The 17,661-nt window shown below is 42.9% G+C and overlaps 1 protein-coding gene across 1 annotated transcript in view; it reads left to right on the top strand.

Annotated features, from left to right (window-relative positions):
- Nucleotides 1-356: 356 nt before the first annotated feature.
- Nucleotides 357-17,661, top strand: part of sgpp1b (sphingosine-1-phosphate phosphatase 1b) — a 28,123-nt gene continuing 10,818 nt past the window's right edge. The window contains exons 1-2 of the mRNA XM_083998630.1: nucleotides 357-773; nucleotides 13,479-13,568. Coding sequence (XP_083854756.1) covers nucleotides 480-773; nucleotides 13,479-13,568 — 384 coding nt within the window. The 5' untranslated portion in view covers nucleotides 357-479. The remainder of the gene's footprint in view (nucleotides 774-13,478; nucleotides 13,569-17,661) is intronic.

The raw sequence follows: 17,661 nt of genomic DNA, 5'->3' as shown, positions 1-17,661 counted from the left end.
CGAGAAATAACGTTACCGCGCGAGCTAGTAGTAACGTTAGTAGTAGTTCAACGGCCACCAACGGCAAAGAAACGGACCGGGCTCGCGCTCACAACAACGGCGCTTGTCATCATCATCACCATCATCTTCGTAGCAACAGCGGCGGCAGCGGCGGCGGTGTCAATGGGGGAAATGAGAGTGAAAACTTAGCCGGAATCGGAGCTGGAGAAGGGGAAACAGCACCAACGACGACAGTTCGGAAGAGGACAACCGAGAGTGACGTTAGGGTGGGGGGAGAAAGTGAAAATAATGCCCCGCAGAATGGAGCGGTGGTGTCCGGCGGGGAGAGCTCCGGGGGAGAGACGGCAGTTGCAGCCGAGCCAGGGAGCGAGATTCCCGGGGAGTCTCGGGGCAGCAGCACGGTGAAGCCGCTCCGGAGGAACTCTCTGACGGGCGACGCCGGGCAGGAGTTCCTGATCGAGAACCGCTTCTTGTACTATATGTTCACCTTCGGCACCGAGCTGGGCAACGAGCTGTTCTACATCACCTTCTTCCCCTTCGTCATCTGGAACCTGGACGCCTTCGTGGGCCGCAGGCTGATCATGGTCTGGGTCTGGGTCATGTATCTGGGACAGTGCACCAAGGATGTGATCGGCTGGCCGAGGCCCGCGTCGCCGCCCGTGGTCAAAGTGGAGATGTTTTACAACTCGGAGTACAGCATGCCGTCCACACACGCCATGTCGGGCACAGCCATCCCCTTCTCCCTGTTCTTCATGACCTACGGCCGGTGGGAGGTACAGTAAAAATGCACCTTTAACACACCAACTAACATGACATGCACACACAAACACACACTGGTGTCAATATAAAGAGAGGAAGTTGACAGGAGACACTTCCCTACTGGTTTACACGGAGGAATTTGAGAAAGTTCCCTCCTGTGAAGTTTCACAACAATCTCCACGTTTCAAGGAAGTTGAATCCTTATGGATCACTACTTGAGTGTAGAATAAACAGAGGTGGGGGTGAAACTTTACATGGGAACTTTCCTGCTTCACACACACCTGCTGGTTGTTGTCCTTTCACCTCCTTGCAAAGCCTGGCCCAATATAAAACGTATAAATTTAATATGCTGCATGTATTGTTTACAATATGCATGAAAGAAAAATCAGTAAAACTTCATTTTAAGGTCTTTAAGTTTCTATTTTCCTGCATAAACTGCTCCATTTTTCATATATGTTGGAGTTTACACCTATTTACAGTCAAATTTGACATTTTTGCCTCAGATAATTACTGGTCATGGAGTTTGCAAAATGCCATAAAAATGGAGATAAAAATGTGCATAACACGTTATAGATAGATAAGTATATCTATATGATAAACCTATGGTGATAAGATTGTCCTGCTGCTTGAGGATTTTTCTCCTCCAGAGAGAAAATCAACTTGCCAATGTTTATTTGCACATTTGCTTACACTTAAATGCAGAAAACCGACTCTGCCAAAAGGAGTGTTGTTACCTTCACCCACTTGGCTTCGTCCCCCCTTTTCTGCTCAAGGGCTCGGTGACATTCGCTGATTAGGCGTCAGACCTGTAATCTAACTGGTATTCAGGGCAGCCCCGTTTGGATATCTGCTGCCTGCGACCCAATCCTTCACAGTACGCCCACTAATAAGAGCCGCGGCTCCTGATACGCGATCACAGAGACTTTGCCCTCCGGAGTTGTTTCCCTCTGAAGCTTTGTCATTAACAATTAATAGGTCGCTCGGCCGAGTGGATACAGTGACAGCATCCAGAGCGGCACATTCACAGACAGCTCTCTGCTTCTTGTACTACAGTGAAATCAAGCTCAGTGTGGGTAAAAACAAGACTAAAAGCCCGTAAGACAAAAACTCAGCAAGAATCTTGATGATTCGTTTATTATTTATTCCATATTTCAGGCGTAAATCACATCAATCCACTGCCTGAAGCTTCTCATATTTGAATTTGCTGGTTTCTTTGCTCTTCTGTAAGAGAAAATTCAATATGTTTTGGTCTTGAGCAGATTAAAAAACAATAAAAATAAGGGAACTTGGGCTTTGGGACGTTCTCAAGACATTTTATGGCCAAATAATTGTTGCGTAATAAAGAAAACAGTGAGCAGAGCCTGTGTACGGTGGCTCCTTTGGGACATCCTGCTGCATTCATTTGCTCCAGTGTTGTAACATGATGTAGCGATTAACATTTCAGCACATGGCCCACTCAGTTTGTAAGACTTCTTATGCGTAAACCTTCCAAGCATCTCTCTCGCTGACAGCTTGATCCTCTTGGTTTCCAGCTGTTGGAGAAAACAGAAAAGGTGGACTGGAATAACACTCACTCAACGAGGCAGGAATTTTGTTTTAACAAGCCGTTCCCTGTTGTTCTGAGCTTCATCTCCTCCTATTCACTCAGGAGGAACAACACGCCATTGTGTCCAGTCTGTAAAAAAAAAAAAAGCCATCAGTGTATGGTCCCGAAACCCATTGTCTCTTCAATCTGCGTGCGTCCAGACAGTGAGGAACACGAATAACAGATCTGCAGGAAGACCTGTGTGTGTGTGTCTGTGTTTCTTCTAGACGTGAAGCGGCAGAGGAGAGAGTCGGCCATGTGTGGATGAGTTTGTCAGCTGTGCAAACTTTTGCAAGATCACATGGATTAAAAAAAAAAAGCAGATTATAATCATTTACGGTATAGAGGTGGAGTTGTACAAGCAGAGGAGCAGCATTGCTTCTTCTTCCGTGGTGCACGAGTCGACCTGGCGTCAAACTTCAAAATAAAACAAAGAGTCCAGAGGCCTTTAATGCAAAGGAGGCTCAACACATCCAGCTCAACAAAACCTCAATTAATAACCTGAAATTATTAACTTTACCCATTATCCATCTGATAATCTGTCCTGTTGCGCGCACACAACTTCTTTCAGTGGTCTCCATAGACTGTATAAGTAAAATATATATAGCCTAATATATAATGAGCTTGTGACGCTCGGCTCAACAGGTGAGCAGCGTATTCCCTCAGCTGAACATCTGTAGGCGGAGACACTCAGAGAGAAAGTCAACGCCAGCGGATCAAACGCTCCATTCTGATCCAGCTCCACTGGACTTTCAAAGTAAAGGTGATGCCAGCTCTAGATGAGTTAAATAGTGAAACAGCGGCACTTTTATAGCCGATTTTAAGATGAAACTCTGAACATAACCTGGTTGCGATCAGGTAATAAGAGAGCCATCTTCGTGATACGTTCGTAGTCCAGCCCTCTGGCCTACAACACCTACGTCCGTCCTCCTCGGCCAAGTCCAGCTCAGATGTTGTAGCAGCACGCAGAGCGCCAACCAACCAGTGACATTTTAACTGTTTAACTGACTGATCAGCATCATGGGTGATGATCAGTTAAGTGGTTAATTATGAACATGAACACCTAACTTATCTTCATACATCACAAGAGACAGTTGGGAAAGTGTTAAATATTTACAGAGTCGGCTGTGGTTTAAGAGTATTTAAGCTGCACCAGAGGTCAAAGGAATGAATTGAATGAGAAGAAACTAGTAGTCGTAGTTTATTTTGGTCCATTCAACAGAACATAATATATATACAGTACATACATACAATTAGGATTACTGTGTCAAGTAGAGCCCAAAAGGCGAAGGCTGAAGAAACTGCAGCTTATTTTGCCTACACTGTTTAAAAGAAAGAAAGTTTCACTTATTATATATGTACAGAGTTTAGTTAGTCAGGGTTAGAACAACCTAACACTAACCCTGCTCTGAGTTTGTGGTGAAAACATGTTTACATAAAAACATCTCCGGCTTCCTGGGACTCTCCCATCCCAATTTCCCATAATGCTTTGTCATGTGCTCCCGAAAGTTGCCCTTAGATTTGGTGTGGGTGGTTTAAATAACCACAGCAGGTCAGAGCGGGGGTGCGATTGATTTACGACACCAGAGAGGGGCCGACCCCTCTGACCGCCGAGTGTGGGACTCTGAGATAAAACAGATTTAGTGTCTTTATCTCTCTCTCTGCTTTCTCCTCGTCGCCACAAAAAGCTTTTTTTTTTTTTTCTTTCTCTACATCAAAACTGAATTTGAAAACCCATACGGAGCGTAACGTCTGCGCCGCCTGTTAAACGCTGTTGATAAATCAATCTCCACTCAAGGTCCTGAAACACAAACAGCTGACCTGTGTGTGGAGCGCCAGATAAGACGTTGACCTCTGTCTCACTTTTTTTCAATCAGATGCTCTCACGCTGAAACAAAAAAAGAAATGCTGAGACAGATCCGACTGAACTTTATCTTCCTCTTCTTTGCTTTAAAAAGCAGTGTGTGTTTCTGGTGTTGGTTTCAGCAGCAGGTGCATGAACAGCTTGTCTGAAGTCAGCAGCGTTGGGCACGTTACTTTAAAAAAGTAATTAGTAGACTTTCACATTTTATGCAATTTGTGAGATCGGCCGCAATGTCTTAATTCACCGATATGAATAATGACATCATTGTAGGTCTGGGCGATAAAACGATGACGAAATAGCGCGAAATACCTTTTCCTCGATAGAAATATGAGACGTAGTCGATAGAAAGTCGATTGGTTTCATTCATCCATGTTTTGATAGACAATACAAATAAAATTGAGTTACTACATTATAAAGGTAACTCATAACCAGGAAAAGTAACTACTGCGTTACCTTTTTAATAAAATGCTCAAATATGTCAGATTATGTGGACTCGCCCCCCTGAAACCCCGTTTATCTGGAACTAACCAACTCACTCAGTATTCCTCCACACTGGCAGGTTCTGCAACGCACTGTACACACACTCCGCCTGTCAGCTGTTTGGATCAGATAAACGGCTTTTTTCCACCTAGTTGACTAATTAAGCATACACGACGTAAACGAGTGTATTATTATTTTGTGACGGGACTTCTTGAGTTCAGTATTGGCACAACTTTTTGGATTACTCGTCATTACTGAAAACATTAGCGCCGTCAGTAATGCAGTTTATTTATTAACGCCGTTATTCCCAACGCTGGAAGTCAGAAATAACACAAGGAGCAAGTTTAATCAGATCACATTCACACTGTGGTGAGTTTCTGGTGCCCGTGGCCTCTTGAAAAGTGTTTCACAGTCTCATTTTTAAGTCACAAAACTTGACTGAATCACCAAATCGTTCCTTCCTTGTTGCTTCCAACTCGCCGTCATTATCGGCGCATGAAAGCACAGACACAGTTTATAGATTCCATAGATTTTAGTTTATGGTCTTCTTGCACAACACGTCCAAACTCTGGTTTTACACAGAATGACCTTTATGGGAAAAACGCACACACATGCACAGATAAGACAGTTCCACCCCAATATTAATACAATCTCATGCTGTTAACTGATATTTCTCATGCTTCTTTTATCTCTGTGAAGCACATTGAACGACCTCTGTGTGCGATTATACGCCACATAAACGTATTTGCTTTGGCTTGGCCCTTTAACAGACTGTGAATAATTTAGATTTCCTGAGAAACTTTGGCCTCGGTGTCTGATCTGACTCACTGTTGTTTCCTTCGTCTGTTCGTCTGATTTGTGATTCATTTAGAGCTGCTGCAGCTCGTTTTTATCTGACTAAAGAGATGATGAACAGTTTTGTTGTTTGACTTAATGAAGCAGTAAATCTTAAAGTTTACATTTGTAAAAGTTTGGAAAAGTCGCCTTGGGCTTTTCACTTAAATTGTAACTTAGAAATAGGATCTATAAAATCTATTTACTGGGATAAACCTCAATACTTTTGCATATTTTATACAAGTCAGAACTAAATCTTACCACACAAGTAGAAAATAAAAGTCTGTGTTGTTGCTCATTTATAAAATGATGCCCCGCCTCACGCTAATGGCTTCACAGTCTTGTGGTTCGCTCATTTTAACACAGAATAATATGGTTTGTGTAATGTTCACAGCCGACATGTTTGGGTCTCCTCTTCACCAGCAGCAGCATCGTTCGTGAAAAACAAAAACACGACTGTCTCCGTAAAATCAATATGCTACAAGCGTGCGAACATGTGGAGTCAGATGTGAGTCATTAATCTGATGAGTTCAGATTAAGCCTCACAAAACTCGAAAAAAGTTCTTGCAACTGGACTCGTGTTTGCTCCTCGAGCTCTTTGAAGCTTAAAGATGATTTCTCAGATTTTCTTAACGATCGTTTTGTCGTTGAAGCATCCAGAAGGTTTCCTCCCTGACTCGTCTGCCTCGGCCGCTGCCCGACGGAGCGAAGCAGGAATGTTTAGATTTGGACGGGCCACAGTCAGACGGTCCTCCTCCTCCTCCTCCTCCCATCTCATCCCACCACCTCCTCCCCGTCCAGCTCAGCTCAGACCGTAACTGGAGCCAGATGTGTCAGTGGAAGATAATGGGAAGAGCTGTAAGGAAGTACTGTACTACGTGGGAAGATGAAAGGACAGAAAAGAGTTGTTTAACAGAAGCAGAGGAGGAGGAGAAAAGAGATTCAGACAAGATGGGACCGAAGGGAAAGAGAAAGAAAGTCGTTAAGGGGCAAAAAAGATGATAAAAGAGCTGAAGTGACGAGCAGCAGAGGAACGAAATCAATCAAACTTTATTTCATTAGCACTTTTCATTCAATTAGAATACAGCACAAAATGTTTTCCATAGTAAAAACACCCTACACCCACATACAACAGGAAGGTAAACACTGTACTGAACTCAGTAGAGTCCTAAACAATGAGGTGTAAAAGAGAATAAATATAGCTGGGACAAATTAAGGTAAATAATACAAATTAAAGGAGTTGGAGAAATAAATACGTACATAACTAAATCAGATAAAACATGCTAAACCCTAGAGAGATAATGATAAGATCAGTAAACTAATCAGACAATATAAGTAATAATAAAGGAGTGAGTAAGTAAAATGATAAAACAGTAAAAGTAATATAATAATTGAAATAATAATAACAGAAAGAAGGGAAATTCAGTTAAAGCAGATATCAGCTTCACGGCCGTTTCGGCTAATGCTGCGTTCAAGGCAGGCTTTTGAAACCGTAAGTTACAGCTTCAAGTCACAACTACGACTTGGTAGCGTTCCAGGTAACCCGTAGCTCGTGTTTTTACCATCCTGTTGTCTGTGAAAGTTCCCTATAACGGCCACTCGTAACTTCCGACCCGTGAACTCGTACCAGATCGAACTGGTATGACTTCACAGGAAGGAAAAACACAAAGTACGAGTTTCTTTGAACGCACCATGAGTTAGCAGCCCCCGCCCTTGTCAGGCATCAATTGGTCCTCGTGCTACGTCACCACATTCACGCGCATCCCTTGGCTGCACACACAGCCCTTCATGCCGTTCTCTCTCCTCATTGGATAACACTTGTATCCCACAAGGAAAATTTTCTCCCCGGGTTACAGCAGAGCAGAGTGACGGAGAGACTCGTGTTTAGGCTGAAATACTTCATGTAAGTGATTGCTGACGGAAAATAGGACTATTTAGGACTTATATTAACAAAAACATTCCACTGATATCTGCTTTAAAAGCAAGATTAAAAAGGTTAGTTTTCAGTTTGCTTTTAAATATACCAATGCTCTCTGCTCCCCTGGCTCATAGTGTAAAAGCAAATCTGAGAGACAGCTAAGGCTGAGGCCATTAAGAGCTTTAAAAAACAGTAAAAGGATTTTAAAATCAGACAAGGAGAGAGAGAGTGTGAGATGAATGTGAATGTTTCTAACAGGAGAACATGTGTTTCTCAGTTTATGGTGGTTGTTACCGCTGCATTAAGTGAAAGCAGAGCAGAAAACCTGCTGCTGCTGGTAAACAGGCTTTTGTGTGAGACTTCCTCCGCCTGGAGCAGGAACTCTAGGTGGGAACGCTGCAGCTTTTCCTGCAGCCGAGTACGAGTCCAAGAGTCGAGACAGCGAGCGTTTCCTAAAAGCTCTCCAGTAGCACATGGTGTTTTCACTGCAGATGAATAACAACCAAGAAAAACAGGAGACGCTTAATGACTTTCAGGATGGTGCAGGTGTTATGTTTTAATCACAAAGACAAGAGGAGCCGCCCCCGTCGCGTATAGATAGATTTCACACATGAGCTCAAATTAATGTGCAGCAGATATGAAGCCTGATACAGGAGCTCAGACGTGCTTTAACATGAACGTACAGTTAAGACACAGAAATACAACTCACAATGAGCTGCAGCAGGTTTAAGTCGTCACTCATCCACCGCTGCCAGTCTGAGCTGGAGGAAACATTTATTATGATATTTATAGGACCTCCATTTTCCCTTTATGATCATACAGACTTTCAATGGCTGCTATTAAAGTATGATGCATTCAGGGGCACAGGGAATTGGTTTCTTGCAAGAAAGGGGTTTGATTGCTGGTCGAAAGTCTTTACAGATCAAAGTTTAGAGTTTGATTGTAATGAGACTATTGTCAGAGTTATCGATAATCACAACAGTGTTTCCTCTGGTCAGATCTTTTTTTTTTACCAAGGTGGATATTCGTTGCTGTTTTAATCATTCATGATGTCGAGACATTTCCTGTTCTGACTGAGGCGTTTGTACAAACTGAAACTTCCAGTGCAGTCACAACAGTTGAAGGTCAAACGCAGCTCATCCTGGGACTGTTGTGGTTTGGGTGTGTGCGTGTATATGTGTATAATATGTGTGTGTGTTATATGTCACGTCAGGCAGCTCAGGGCGAACCCCTCCGCTCCCAGGCTCAACAGTCAATGAGCAGTGTGCGTAGAACCACAAGCCACACAAAAAACACACCGCGTCCATAAAGCCGTGCACGATGCGACCGCCGCTGCACCGCCGCGGTCGCCGGCCCGGGGCCAGAGCAAGCGTGCAAACACGCCACGGGGCCGTGGGACTCTGGTGACACATGTGGACAAAGACATGTCTCCTCAGTTTCTCCCAAATGCAGCGTTGATCTGAGCAGGTCTGACCCGACTAATCCCCTCGTCTTCTGCTCTGACCTCGTTCTCAGAGTTTATAATTGATGCTTTCAGGTGCAGCTCGGTCGTTAGAGAGGCACCTGTAAAAAGAGTCACACGGGACAGGAATCCCTCTAAATGCAGCCTGTCACTGTTGAGCTCTCTGTGCCGCTGCCAGCGCTGAACACAGAAGCTCAATTCCTGTGGAGAGCCTCAGAAATAAAAATGCCATGAGTCTTAAACAGCAGCTGCTGCTGGAAATTAGTTTTGGGTGGCGATTGAACCGGCTTATTCAGAATCCAACATCACTGAGGTTCATTTCTTTGGTTGTTTTAAAGAGGAACTCTGCTCCATGTGTCCCTTAGCTATGTATATATAGCTAATATACACATGGTAACATGGTAGATGATAAATAACGTTATCCACCGCGCTCCATGGATTGATTTCTCACCGGCTTCGCTGAAAATAAAAGCACATGGAGGAGAGGAGGGTTAGAGACACAGAGGAGGAGAGACCAGACTTGTAAAATTCATCTTTGATTGATTAATCTTCTAATTATTACATTTTTTATTTGCCTCGAAAATGGCAGAAAACAAATGCACAAATAGATGCATCCAAACACAAACCAACAGACCAAAAACACACAACTTGGAGACAAATATGAGAGAAAAGCAACAAATCTTCAGACCTGAGACACAGGAAGTAGCGAATCTTGGTCTTTTGTAAAATAACTGACACAACTGATCGATCAATAGATAGATTTACAGATTTTGCATACAGCGGCAGCATGAACGTTTCTTGCAGCAGCTGCTGTTGAGATATTTCAGTCGGACCGACAGACACACACACACTGTCGTCGTCAGCGTGGCTAAATATTATTATAGACACAGCAGGCATTTCTGCTTTTGCATGAAATTGTCCAGAAGTCCTAAAATACACCTCATGTGGCCTCACTGGCCTGTGTCTGTCTGTTTGTTAGTAAATTCATATCCCAGAATGTCGTCGAGCGCCGTCTTTTGTTTTTTTGTGTTACACCAAGTCGTAAAACCCAAACTGCAGACGACGAAATGACTTTAAATACACTAATGTAGTTCTATAGAATCATAAGAGTCACTCACATGGACTCTAGTCTGACTTTTATATCGTTTTTTTTTTTTCTGCAGAAAGTAAAGTATGAGAGAGGAGGAAATCAGGTCAATTCACTTGTTTTCCATTGCGCACAAGCTGAGTGAGTGAAGCACATACCTCTGGGTAAACGCAGGCAAATTTTAACCGTACTTAGTTTATCTACATCACCAACGACTTCACCGTGCCGATAAGCAGCTGTGGTTTGGGACAAAGGTTATCTGTGCTGTAAAAATAATCCACCGGTCCACAGAAAAGACTGAGAGGCTGCAGTTGAGCTAGGAGGAGGAGGAGGAGGAGCTTTCTGATAAACAAATAATGACCATTTAATTATTTAATTGTGTTTTTTATACATAAACCTTATGAAGAAGAGGACGAAGAGACATTTATTGGCTTTTACAACTGAATCCATGATGTTAATGTCAATAGATGCTCATCGAATGCGGTCGTTGAATATTAGAAATAAAGCTCCTCGAGATAAACAGTTTGTGGCATTAATTATCCACTCATGTGCAGTTAAACCAAAGAAGAGCAAGATGAGATGATGTCATTAAGAGAGGACCAGTCAAACCTCAGGCGGTGGAAAACGAGGAGGAAACAGTTAGAAATCTGACATTTCTGTTAGTTCCATCCAGATGTTTTTATACAGATGGGTGGAAACCATTTTAACCATTATGCTAAATGATTGTGGTCAGCTCTGATGGTTGTGATCAGCCGATTATGTAATGGTTGTGACAGGCCCAGTTCTGACTCTTTATATGTGAGGATGATGCAGGTTGTTAGATGGTTTATACACAAAGATACCGGCTGAGGGACGAGTATTGCTACTGATTTACTGATTCAACTTGATTTGATATTGATTCATTCAGTTTTAATGCAAATTTTGCTCGGATTTGAAAGAGATTTTCAAAGAACTAATGCTGGGAACTCTCTAACCTGGTGTATTTTTTAAAATATTAATGTTTACACTACAGATTGACCCAAAAGCAGTTAATATGACCAACTACAGAAGTAAACGTGCAACTCTTTGCTATTGCGCAGATCTAACAGAGGAAACAGGAAATTGCATACATTAAAAGATCGATCTAAGATTTATGATTTGATGTGGGACCTTTCAAATGAAGATCGATATGAATCAGAAATTTGATATCTTAAACCCACCCCTATGAGGGACTATTGAAAATAATTTGATAAAATAATGAAAATCATTCTTTGTTCTCATTTCCTCTGTTTCACATCATGAAATCCATGTTTTTAGGTTTATATTCTCATATCTAATATTGAACTGGGCGCAGTGAGACACTCTGTAACAGCTGCACATGCAATAACATCTTGAAAGATTAACTCATTGCAGCCAATAACTTTCAGAAGAATCACAGGGAACGTGAATCTGCACCATCAAACAGAGCTTTGTCTCTTTCTCTGTTACCTCCATCAAACAGCTGATGCATCACCCTCCCCCCCCCCTGACCCTCACCCATCCGTCCCCCCTCCCCCACGCTGAGAGCCCGAGGTCTGGGACTCGCAGCGATGGTGTGCGAGAGGAAATCTGAGCTATCTCTCCACACACAGCGGCCACAATGGAGAGAACAAAAGGCTTTTAGCAAGTGTGCAAACCTCAGCAGCTCACTCTCTCATCTGTCACCTCGTTCAGCTGAGCTGTCACTCATTTTCTCCTGCTCCTCCTCCTCTGCACGCCAAGTCCTCCCAAGCTGCTGCTTCAGAGCCGATCCATCAATACGTGGACCAGCTGACGGACAGGAAGTGAAATGAACGATGTTTAAAAACCAAATTGGACCTTGTTTTTTTCTGGTTTTTATAGTTCGATGTGGCGGTGAACTGATCGTCTTTGTAGTTTGGAGGTTTCTGGTTCATTTTTGAAGATGTTGCATGTCAGATTGACATTTTTTGATCGGTGTCGGCTCCAGAACTCGACATGACTGACTGATCCAGATCCACCTTTTGTCTTTGTCAGTGTTCAGTTATCTTAACATTCATCATGCAGACTAATCAGTTTAAATGCCACTTCCACTGAGATCAGCTGATTAGAGATGAGAATAGAATAGAAAAGAATAGAAGAGGAAATACTTTGTCTAACATTTGCATGCAAATGGCAGAAATGTATTTACATTAAAAACAAAACAACCAAATCACATTTAAATACATTTAGACAAGAAACAATAGAAGCTACACAAAAAAGAGGGTTGATAACTAGAGCAAAGTGCAAGAATCATTTCCAGTAAAAATAAAAGTTGGATCGTTTCATCCACAGTCGTACTCTTGACTCAGATCTACACCAGATACCCGGTAACTCTCAGATTGATCGGGATCAGAAACAATAACTTGACAGGAACAGCATGAATCAACATGCGTCTAAAGATCAGGGTTTCGGGGGGGGTCTTAAACATAATACTTTAGTTTTTACTTTAGACTTTTTAAGTCTTAAATGATTTGAGACAGGTCTTTTCTTTCTTATGCCCATGTAACGCTATTTCAAATGCTCCTGCGACACTTTATTAACGTATTAGCCAGCCGAGCCCAACACGAAACTTATACATTGCAGCCAATTTACTTTGCAAGTAATTTTGTGACTTAAATTTCATTCATAATGGTCTTAAAAAGTCTTAAATTTGAGTTGCTGAAACCTGCAGAAACCCTGAAGATGAGCTTCTTTAGGTTTTGATTTTATCCTTTTTGTTTTGTTGTTGGTTGCCAGTTGCTGCCATGCTGAGCGTCTGAGTCACATGTCGGATTTTGTGGCTCGTGACTCAGATTAAAATGCAGAACAGTGACTCACCGCAGCTTTTCTTTTCTTTTTTTTCTTTGTTTTACAGTTTTCACTGATTAGAAAACAACTAATCTGCATCATATGAAGCAGAAAGAATCTGACTTTGGACACTTTTAAACAGCTTCTCCGTTCACTCCCTGCTCTCCTCCGTCTGATAAGGAACCGGCAGAACTGCTGAAATATTTACGAGGTCCTCCGCTCCGAGTCCAGTGCACATTAGCAGCACATTATCATCATCACAGCAGCCACTGCATCATCAAAGAAACGTTTTATCACGGCTCGTTACAAACTGCAGCGCACGCAGCTATTTCATCATCATTGTTTTAAGGTCACGTTTAATCCACATGAAGCAGGTTTTTGATACGTTCATACACGGCTTTGATGCAGCGACTCATTAACAAGTGGACTTACAGTGTGTGTTACTGTTACATAATGTGATGCAGAGTTGCCTTCATGCTGATTAAAGGCAAAAGAACAGAGGAGACGCACAAAGCAACGTCAGTGAAGTGTCCCTGAGGGGAAATAAAAGCTGTTGGATGCATGATGTGATGTTAAATAATCTCACTGACTTTTAGAGACACTGCAGGAAAAAAATCTGAATTAAAGTCTCATAACTTCATCAGACGTGTTTGGATTAATCTTATTCTCCTTCTTCCTCCTCAGTACCCGTTCAGTCTGGGCTTCAGTCTGGCTCTGTGCTGGTGTCTGCTGGTCTGCGTCAGTCGCATCTACATGGGGATGCACTCAGTCCTGGTGAGTCTATTATCTCTTTCTCTCTCACACACACAAACACACACATGGATGGTGCCAGCGTCGCCACTCGCTGTGCCAACGTTGACGTCAGTCTGTCCGGACCAACCTGATACAGGAAACAGTATCTGACCTGAAGTGGGTCAGCGTCGGCAGCGTCAGGTTCTGGTCTCGCCAGCATAAGATCACATGTACAGGGTGACCGACCACAGGTTTAATTTAAGATCTTTTTTAGCACAACTTTAAACAAAATTTAAGAGCAAACCTGAGATGGAAACAAAAACCAAAAGTCACAATTTACTCTTTCTAATTACCGTAAAGGCGTTAATATTGTAAATAGGAGTCCACGACGTCCGTTTGAAGGCAGCAAATATTTAGGACCTAAATAATCTGAATTTAACATCATTTTAAAAGCCTTTTCTTAGTAAATTTGTATTTTAGACTTTTTAAGTTGAAATCAGAGAGGTGATGGATGTGACAGGAAACTCCCACGCATCTTCCCCGACAGTGAAGTAACACTGAGAAAAACACATTTCTTTTTTTTTTTTAAGTATTTTTTTTGGGCTTTTATTGCCTTTAATTGATAGTGCAGTCGAGAGAGACAGGAAATGGGGAGGCAGAGAGTGGGGGAATGACACGCAGGAAAGGGCTGTGCGACGCGGGACTCGAACCGGGGCCGCCTGCATCCAGGACTGAGCCTCAACATGGGGCGGCAGCTCTACCCAGTGAGCTAAACGCCGCCCCAGAAAAACACATTTGTGAATGTAAACCGAGCTGTCGGTCTTTGTGGGCTTACAGTATTTGTCTGCTGTGTGAAACTGGAAACCTTTCCACCCATTGATTTTTAAGCAGGAGCTGAAATCTGAACTCGAGTCTCCAAACTGTGGTTTTCCTGCTTCAGACGTTTTAAACTGGGCAGAAACCAAGTTCACCGACACCTGCCAGGTGTTTGTAACTCGTTTACAGTTGTTGTTGTTGTTGTTGTTGGAGGAGATGATGATGACCCACTGGGTTTTTTTTTCATGTTGCTTAACATCACTTTTACCTTTGTTATCTGACTGTGTTTTCAGCTGTGTAAAGAACAAAGTTCATTCACGTTGCAGCGTTCACTGCGCCTTGTTAAATGTCAGGTTACGCTCCATCTCTGCTTCGATGTGAGTCGGCACCACGTCCCGGCACGTCGGCGTCCTCAGCACTTATTATCTTATATTTATATACAGTGTATATACGTGTGTGGATGTGCTGAGTGCAGAGACAGTAAATCTCATCGTCTCTCATTGTCGGTGGAAAAACTGTTAAGGGAGAATTGGGCGCCTGCAACAACCTGCCCCGGCCGCCGCCTTTTGTCTCGTCTCACGTTAGCAGATCGTTTTGCCGACAGCAGGACTCCAGGTAGATGAGATCAGAGCTGCACAATACAGGTGCAGTCATGAAGCACATCATCCAACACAGCCAGCTGGGTGTGTGTGTGTGTGTGTGTGTGTGTGTGTGTGTGTGTGTGTGTGTGCTTCAGGTTCCCCTGCAGCGTTACAGTATCTCTCAACGTCTGCACACACCACCCACTGATTAAGAGACGGACTGGGGCGTTTAAAACCGTGGGAAAAGGCAAAACATTCTGCAGAAAGCTGGAGTGTGGTCGGTTAAAAGTAGTAAATGTTGTAAGAAGAGCATCAGTGAACAAGAGGATTTTAATAACTTCAAAGGTGATTATTATTATTATTGTCTAATGACCCTGGACTAATGAGTGTTTTGTCAAACTGGTTCTTGCAGTTGGGTGTTAAGTCACAACACAGGCTTATTGTTGATGTGATATGAAGGAGTTTAGTGTCACATTAATGCGCCACCATCTTTTCTTTTCCTCTAACATGTGTGTGTGGATGCGTGTGACAGATTTATATTGTAATTAAGTGTCATATGTGATTCTTGTGATGAAGCTCATTAATTAGTTTCCTAGCCGTAAAGTTATTTTTATCAAAATAAGAATTATAATAAACTTAATTTATAAAGCAGCTTTCAGAACGCAGTTACAAAACAGTTTAGGGTTAGGTGAGGTTTAAGAGGAGAGAAAAGGGACAGTAAAAATGAGGCAACTAAATCTAAATTGAAACAGGATGATGGATTTAAAACATTAGTAGATATAAGAATATAGAAGTATAAGATTTATGATGTTTGTTAGTTGTCATAGTCCTCCATCTGTGTTTCCAGCTGCCTCTGGTCCTTTGACATTCAGATAAACACACACACAGTTTATACAAGCAGTAAAAAAAAAACAATGCATCTGTTCAGAGATCTTTAGTTTTCTAGTGTGAAACATTTAGGAAACAGAGAAACTTTGTGTTGTTCCTGCATCTGTCTTCTTCTCTCCGATCGATTATATACAATCAAACCAAAACCTAAACGGACCCGTACAGCGCCTCCTGCAGGTTCACTCCTATTGTTGAGGTTTTAAAAGTTGTTTTAAGTTAAATAATAAACGTTTTCTCTGGTGAGTAGTTCACTGACCGCAGGATCTCGTGGCTTCTTTACGTCCCGGGCCTCAATTCACATTAACCTTGCATAGGCTCACTCTCCTCTCAGTGATGTCAGACAGCTTCACAATGCACTGTTGGGGCCGGGCTGTCTGTCGTCCGGGGCAACGGTCTCCGTGGTCACGGCTCTGCGCTCACGGTGACTGATGGGTGTCGGTGGCGTGGGAGCGGCAGACGTTACGGAGCGCTGGCCGTGCTCCCAGATAAACTGACTGTGGAAGGTGAAGCCACATCAGAGCCGCTGGTTAAGGGCCCGCGGTTCTGGTTCTGGTTCTGGTTCTGGTTCTGGTTCTGGTTCTGGTTCTGCTTCTGGTTCTGGTTCTGGTTCTGGTGTCGACCCACATCTGTCCCATCGCTCCAGCTGTGACCGTCCCAGCAGAAATAATAACAGTCGCGTTCGTCTTCTCTCCTCAGATAAACAAGGAAAAAAACAAACATCAGGGTTGATTAATTCAAGAGTTAATGAGATTTACAATTCACAGTCGGGGACTAAATTACAGGACGCAGGGATCGTGACTCATCCGGCGCCTAAAACAACTTCAGACGTGTCCCGACCAATCAGAGCCGTTTCAGCGCATCCAACAGCTTCAACAATACCACACAGCTGCTCCGCCTGGGAAAGTCAAGACGCCGCAAAATCCCCAGAGAGAAAAAGAGAGAGAGAGAGAGAGAGGTTGTTACTGTGATTACGGCTGTGACAGTGAGACGGCACTTAAGTCCTAATTAACTCAATAAATAACCAGGAGTAAAGATGCGTTTACATAATGGGTGTCTGCAGCACTCACTGGACCATCATCATCATCATCATCTCCATGAGGTCACCCAGGGTCAAAAAAAAGATGCCAATTCAAGTTCCTCTCAGCTTCTGATCATCGCAGGTCCTCGACCCACTTCCTGTTTGTCTTTGTTTTGATTTTTAACACACAACTCTGCAGAGAAGATGGGACAGTCCTTTTTCCCACGTGTCCTGGAAAACCTGGAGAATGGTCGACCACTTCTCCAGTCATGGAAAACACATGGAAATTGAGAAAATAAAGTCAAAAATGATTTATCACATCGTGTCATCAGCTACCAGAGTTCGATTTGACATTTTCAGACCTCACTAAGGATTTCTTTCCCCAAAAAAACTAGCGACTTTGAGTTGATGAGTGTTTTCGGTGTTGGACCTGTTGTCTCCTCTGCTGAGTGACAGATAGATAGTGACAGAGAGCTGTAGTGGGTGTGGTTTAAAAACAAAGACAACATTTTTTTGTGTTGTTCTATGATAAATTTGTCTTAATTTCTAATCATGTAAGAGATTATTTCATAGATAAGTCAGAGCCACAGACTGCACATCTTTAAATCAGACTTCTGGGTTTGAGAGAGGAATAAACATAGAAACAATCTGGTTAAATGTATAAAATAAGATACAACTGTGGAAAAGACTTCTCCAAAGCATGAATGGGACGGGAGGATGTGTTAGTGTTTGGTGTGATAACATGTCAGTTATCCCCCAACTCCCTCCTCCGGTTCTCCTCAGTTCACCTCGGGGTCTTTGTCTCTTCCTGTGATCGTCCAGACGGCCTCCT

Source organism: Trachurus trachurus (genome assembly GCF_905171665.1).
Source record: "Trachurus trachurus genome assembly, chromosome: 22".
NCBI classification, from domain to species: domain Eukaryota; kingdom Metazoa; phylum Chordata; class Actinopteri; order Carangiformes; family Carangidae; genus Trachurus; species Trachurus trachurus.
Note: the sequence above shows the minus strand (reverse complement) of the source record. Positions and strands in the feature narration are given on the sequence as shown.